At 42.5% G+C, this 7,427-nt stretch overlaps 1 protein-coding gene across 1 annotated transcript in view; it reads left to right on the plus strand.

The window, feature by feature from the left end:
* Positions 1–7,164, plus strand: part of LOC139449800 (NXPE family member 3-like) — a 37,753-nt gene extending 30,589 nt beyond the window's left edge. Inside the window, exons 3-4 of the mRNA XM_071231335.1 lie at positions 337–389; positions 5,324–7,164. Coding sequence (XP_071087436.1) covers positions 337–389; positions 5,324–6,117 — 847 coding nt within the window. The 3' untranslated portion in view covers positions 6,118–7,164. The remainder of the gene's footprint in view (positions 1–336; positions 390–5,323) is intronic.
* Positions 7,165–7,427: the final 263 nt, after the last annotated feature.

The following is a 7,427-nucleotide window of genomic DNA, read 5'->3' on the forward strand; positions in this document are numbered from 1 at the left end:
ATGATGTTTACTTGACATGTGGTTATCTCGATATGATGTTTACGTCAACATACTGGTTATCTCGATATTATATTTTTTCTAACATACTGGTTACCTCGACATGTTTGTTTCGAGATGATGGTTATCCCGGAAGCGTTCAAATGCCAACGTTCATATCTCTAATTATCCTATCAATTCAATCAATCTGTACAAATAATGTATATACTTTTATATCCCACAAATATACGTATGGTTTTTCTTCATTATCTTCAGATCTACCTCGTAATCAACATCAATATATATTATTTACATTAAATGTTTGTAATACAAATATAACCCACGCATATTATTTTTCAGACACCTGCTACATCAAAAGCTCCCCACATCTGTTGCGATTAAAGTGACGTCAGGTATGTCTCAAGTTATGAAAGATGGACAAATTATCACACAATATTACAGCTGTGTCATGTGAAATGTGTCTAGTAATAATGAAGACTGGGCAAGTCAAACCAGTGGGACACGATCAAGCACTGAATAAGTCATACGTTATTTCTTTCCCCTATAGGGACATGAGAGACACAGTCGTCTGTAGATTCGCCATATTTATGTTATATTTTGGTGAACGTCTGAGACCTGCATCACTTCGGGCTTTCCTCCAACATCAAGCGCCGTAATATAACTGGAATACTGTTCAAAGCAGCGTTAAACTCAACTTACTCACTGTTGTAGAAGAGGTTCATATAGTTCACAATTAGGTATCTGTTTTATATTCAATTCAAACAGAAAAATGCCATGGTTGCAATTGACTAAAAGCGTCGATCAAGTGAAAAGTTAATAGTTTTACCCGACATTTGCATATTTTAGTTATACTCCGTTCTGAGTGGTCAATATAAGCCATAGCCTCGCAATGCTTTATTGTTGAGCAAAATACGAGATGCCGTCATCCCTTGTTCATGACGACACTAACTGATTGCATTGATTACATCGTCATCTGAACCAAAGGCTTTTTCACTGAAGTCCCGTTAGGGCCCTGGGCTAACCAGCCTGTGCCAGGATCACCCAAACCCTCTTTGCTGCATTTTTTAAATTTTCATCTGTAAATAATAATAATAATAATAATAATAATAATAATAATAATACTTACAGATATTGTGTCATCATACTGCGCATCCAATGACATTATTTACATGGAGCAGAAAGGAGCCAGAAAGGGATGTTGGGGTTGTAAGGATCAACTACTAGTTCAGAAAATGATCCTTGAAGAGGCTAAAACTTACTACCGTAACCTCTCAATGTCTTGGACAGACTACAGAAAAGCTTCTGATTCTGTACCTCACGAATGGATTTTGAGGTCACTGGAGTGTATTGACTTCCCCGAGCGACTACGTGTTTTAATCACGTCTTTAATGAATTGCTGGTCAACTCAACTTGATATGTATTCGCAGGGGCAGGTGGTGACTTCGGAACCCATTTCTATCAGAAGAGGAATATTTCAGGGCGATTCTTCTAGCCCTTTGCTTTTTTGTTTGTCACTAAATCCTTTAAGCCCTTTGCTCAGCAAAGAGGAAGGTTATCACCCGAGACCTCCTAAGCACAGATCCCCAACACCCCTTACTCACCTTCTTTACATGGATGGCCTTGAACTTATTGCCAATGGAGGATCTACATTCAAAAAGCACGTCCTTTGGACTCGACAAATGCAACATTCTTCATTTGAAACGTGGCAAGGTAGATGATGGAGTTTACTAGGAGGAGGAGTTTTTGACCATAGGTCAGACCTATACGTACTTATGGATGCAGATAAGGGACAAACTCCAGAATGCCCATATCAAGGGCAATTTTCGGGCAGAGTACCAATGTAGACTAAAGAAAATCTGGAGTTCAGAGCTGAACGCTCGCAATAAAGTCGTAACCACAAATAATTATGCTGTGCCCGTCCTTTCGTATTCTTTTGGTGGAAATTCAGGGTATTGACACCCTCACACGAAGAATAATGTCAGACAATAGATCCCACCACCCTCGCTCTTCCCTCGAACGCTTATATTTACCAATCATTATGGGAGGACGTGGTTTGATTAACGTTTAGGCTCTTCATGATAGAATTGTTTTGTCCACTTTTGCACACATTTATTTGTCTGATGATCCTCTTATGAAGCATGTCAAGACTCATGATGAAAACAAGGCATTCCACAGTTTTCTAAAACGAGCCAAGGATGTGGGACATAATCTCAATGTCGGTGTTGATTTTGTTGATGGTTCTGTACTGCTGGACGGTACAGAAATGAGTGTCAACCAAGCGAAGTGCATATCAAGTCGGCCCAGACTCAGTTTTTCAAGGAGAGGCTTTGTGAACGACCACTGCATCGAGTTTATGTGCAGTGTGTTGAGACGATCAGCAATCCTGCAGAGTCCTTCGCTTGGATGAAGTCGTCTGGCGTGAAAAGTGAAACTGAAGGCTCTCTGTTTGCTGCTCAGGACCAGTCACTTTCAACTCGAAACCGTCAATGTGTGATTTTGCATCAAAATGCGAATATGAAATGTAGATTATGTAATGAATTTAATGAGACATTGTCAGTGGATGCCCAGCTTTGGCACAAACACAGTATCTTAAACGACATGATGGTGTAGCTCGATCATTTTATTACCGTCTCCGCCATGCTTGTGATTTTGACACAGAGGTCCACCCATGGTACGACGTTAAGATGTAAGGGCGTCATGGAAATGATCAATACAAAATTCTTTGGAAAAGGCCCATTTACTGCCTCAGATGTATCCAGGCCATCAAACCTGATCTCGTCCGTATTGATAAATCCAATGCAATCATTTATATCATTGAATTTTCTGTCCCCATTGACACTAATGTGATTGACAAGCTTGAGGGAAAACATGGCAAATATGCGGACCTCGCTTTCGAAATGTCACCCATGCTTCCCAAGTACCAAGTTGTCCGACTCCCCATTGTTCTCGGTGCCTTAGGTTTGGTACATCCCAATCTGTTGACTGACATTGGGAGAGTACCTGGGTTTGCTACCAGGAATACAGCCCTTCTGACAATCTGGGTAATGCAGAAGGCAGCAGTGTTGGGGAGTCTTCACATTCTCCGAAAAGATCTGAGTGGGTTTGACTTGGCAGCGATTCCTGGGAGAAGTCCCATTCGCTGTCTCGGCTGCGTGTAGAGGGGGCAAGGGCCCTGAGCTGATGATGAGCCTAACCAGCCTGACTGTGCCAGGAACATCCAAACTCTCTTTGCTGCATTTATTATTTAATCTGTAAATAATAATAATCATAATCATCATCATCATCATCATCAATCATCAATCATCAATCATCATCTGGCATCAGGATTTTTAGAAACGTTTTCCATTCCCAATATGCTGACTTAGGGTCGTCGTGTTTCATAAATAAATAAATTCATTTGGCACTATATGATAAACTGGGCATTGTACTCATACCATCTTTCTAAGGCTGCTTCCCTTGGGTGAAAATACATCGTAAACATTATCTATTTTAAGAATGCCATTATGATGGAGATTATTACCCTCCTGTTGCCCTACAGTAAATCTCATATATTTGGAATAGGAAATATACTGGACCGCAAAAGAAACGTCACCCCAAGTAAAATTGCATGAAAAGTTGTCACCTAAATATCTGGGTAATTTTTGTCAAAGTTTCTAAAATGTAACATTAACTTGTCCGGAAAAAAAATGAAATTTGATGATAAAAAAACAAAGCAGATGGCAACAAAACCGATCGCCCAAACGCATCATGGCAACAGCCATTGTAACCCGTGCCCATGCGCTCCCACATTTCGTGCCTTATAAAAATCCACCCAGATCTGATAACATTCATTCGTTAATGAATTGCTACCACATGCCAAGATTGACAAGAAATCAGCGACGCCCAGCCCTTGGACGATTGCAAGCTATGCAAACCGCCCGGAAAGTAGCCAATGCATTTCAAGTCCACGTAAGGACCACATAGAGGCTCCAGCAACGATACCAGACCACCAACATGATGACCGACCACGTAGTGGAAGACCAAGAGTCACCACCCGATCGTCAGATTGTGCGACAGCATCTTCAATATCGCTTTGTCACTGCTGCGGAAACTGCTCTACAGACCATGGTGACACACCTGCGACAAATTAATGCGGAAACCGTGCGTTGACGATTGACGAGCAGACACCGCCACTATCACAGGCCTCACCGAGGACCCATTCTGACACCACGTCATCGCCGGTACCGTCTCCAGTGGGCAACACAGCACCAGCATTGGCGCCACCAGCAGTGGAGAATAGTCCTCTTCTCAGACGAGAGCCGTTACTGTATCTCAACAGCAGTTGGCAAAGATAGAGTCTGGCGACGCCGTGGGGAACGTTATTCGGATGCTTGTGTTGTTGAGAGAGACTCGTTGGGTGTTCCAAGCATCATGGTGTGGGGTGGAATTAATCTTGCACAGAGGGTCGGCCCTGCGGTCTTCCAGAACATCGGTCCAGCAGCTCGGTACAAGTCTTGAGACCGCACGCCATATCTCATTTGGCGTGTCGCCGCAACAACGAGTTTCTGCATGATAACACCCGTGACCAGACTGCGAGAGCAATAAGTGACTGCCTCCAGCAGAATGACATCAGAACCATGCAGTGGCCTGCCCTCAGTCCCGATTTAAATCCCATTGAGCACCTGTGGGACAAGATTCAAAGACGGCTGAGTGACGTCCGACCAAGGCCGACAACTGCAGCTGAACTGCGTCAGGCGTTCATCAGAGTGTGGGCTCAAGTGCCTATGGCCTTCATCAACGGCCTCATCCATATCGACGTTGCACGGCACATGGCGGACACACGAGATACTGACTTGTGATGCCATTTTCTCAGAGACTAGTGTTGTGTTTCACTTTAAGAACATTTGACACTTTAATTTCAACCTTGAGGATCAGTTTTGTCCCAAGTGTCATCTTTTAAATATGTATCAAAGAATGTTTACAGTGTTTGGACAAATACGGTTTCTCATATATCTATCCATGGTGACGGTTCTTTTGCGGTTCAGTATATATATGATGCTCGTCAATGGCTTGCATTATACAATTTATATTCCTAATATATGATACTTACGGTATGGAAACACACTCTGCTAAAAAATGTCATAGTGATTGCCAACAGTGTGAAGAAGCTACATTGTGACGTCATCGGTATTGTGTCGCCAGGAAAATGTACGCTACGCATGAGGACTTTATCACGCCAAGAATGGTGTATTCATTATGTCAGTAAAGTTTGCATGTGTTTTTATTAACTCGCGTATCTTGAAAGTGAAAACTATGTAGTTCATACGCCAATGTTATCTGTTTGCAGAGCAGGACACAGTTCCTTTGCCAAGTGTCCCCTGTAACAAAACACCCTTGAGGAAAAGCTGGGAGGCATCAACACCTATTGGCTTCTTCTACAAGAATTCCTGGAAGTCTCTAACTTGTAAAAACACGATTCCAGCTGATTCGAACATATACAAGGAATGTCTGAAAAACCGGAGAATTTGGATCCATGGAGATTCCTCTTCAAGAAGTTGGTTCAATACTTTAACTGAACGTTTAGGATTGACACTGGTTACAGAGGCATGGCACCATTCTAAATGGCATAAACCGGCAGTAACAATGGACACGCTGCGGAACATCACGCTGTTGTTGGTGCCACATGAGTACCCATTTTATCATGGGTATACGTTCAACAAACTGGCTTATAACAGAGCAACGCATGCCTATCTGGATGATCTTCCAAATAATTCTCGGGATATATTTCTCATTCATATATACCTTCATTTTAACCCCTTCCCTCCAGAGGTTTTTAGAACTCATATGAAAAGAATTGCACGATCTGTCAAATCGTTAGTTGCTCGTGCCCCAGGGGTTAAAGTGGCTATTCGAGGAACTCATGCTTTCAAGGGTAGGGGCAAGATAGGGTTTTTGGACGACTGTTGGATGTTTGTATACGATACGATCCAGCGGGAAGCATTTAAAGGTCTGGAGAACAATGTGCTTTTCTTAAATAATATAGATTTGACAGTGGCCACAGAAAACGACGACCAGCATCCTAACTCGTTAGCAGTGGATTCCCTCATCAGTCATTTCCTGGGATCCGTGTGTGAAGGATGAGGGATGAGAAAGATGGGTGTGGAGTGGCGTCTGTGCGTTTTGCGGAGAGTGATATATGTATATATGCGTTTAGTGTACAAGTGTGTGTCTCTATGGTTGTATGTTTTGGTGTGCATCTGTTCCTGAACCAAGATTTATCGGTAAGAGATTTAAACGTTCACTTGGGGACACGGGTGGCCCAGTCGTCTGAGGCGCCGCGATTCGCTGTGCGGAGTTGCGTTCCTTAGGCACGCCTGAAACCAATGATTGTAGGTTCGAATCTCGGTTCGCCCCGATTATGTTTCTAGGTTTGTCAGCACCATACCCGTGCTTGTGGGTTTCACCGTAGTGGTAAACGTCTGAGACCTGCATCACTTCTGGCTTTCCTCCCACAATACGATGACACGCCGTAATATAACTGGAACTCACTAAACGTTCACATTCCTTAGCAGGTGTTTGAGTATTTCATCATAATATATACTTATCAACATTACCACAGATTGAATATATTTAGAGCAAATAATTGTGCAATATCTACGTTGGCCACTTTTGTGATCGTGGTATCTACTAACAACTCCCTTCATAAGTCAACTCCTGATATATCGAACACTAGATGTAACGAATTCGGGAAACAACGAACGCGCACGCATATAATGAACTCCGTACATAACGAACACTGGATATATCGAACTCTTGATACGAGGAATGACGGATATACCAATACTGGATAAAAGAAACTCGGGATAAAACGAACCCGTATATAATGAACTCCGTACATAACGAACTCTGGATATAACGAGTCTATCAAATCCACATGTAATGACCGATCTTTTTTCCACATTAACGATTATGTTTCTAGGATTGTCAGCACCATATCCGTGCCCTCAGGTTTCACCAAAGAGGTTATAATTTGCCTTGATTGTAATTTCCTTGGCTATTTCTATTTAAAGTGTCTGCATATACCACAACTCTGCTGGTTTTCTTTGGAAGGCCGTGTTTGCTAAAATATTTGCCCTCGTGTATACGGGAACTGATTGAGGTTGTTTTTCGAATTAAATATGGTATGCCTCTAAAATGTGTTGTGTTAGTATTGCTGATATACAGACTCTGCATTCAGCTGTTTTCGCAAGAAGCATCCCTCAAACGACGTTACCAATTATAATAAATCGCAATCCATAAATGTTCAGTTTTAGCATTTGGTCTACTATCTCCCGCTACTCCTGATTTATTAGCTCCCGTGACCCCTGATCTGCCAGCTCCCGTGACCCCTGACCTTCCAGCTCCCGTGACCCCTGATCTTCCAGCTCCAGTGACCCCTGATCTACGAGATC

This window comes from Haliotis cracherodii, unplaced genomic scaffold (assembly GCF_022045235.1).
Source record: "Haliotis cracherodii isolate W230 unplaced genomic scaffold, xgHalCrac1.p SCAF_8, whole genome shotgun sequence".
Classification (NCBI taxonomy): Eukaryota; Metazoa; Mollusca; class Gastropoda; order Lepetellida; family Haliotidae; genus Haliotis; species Haliotis cracherodii.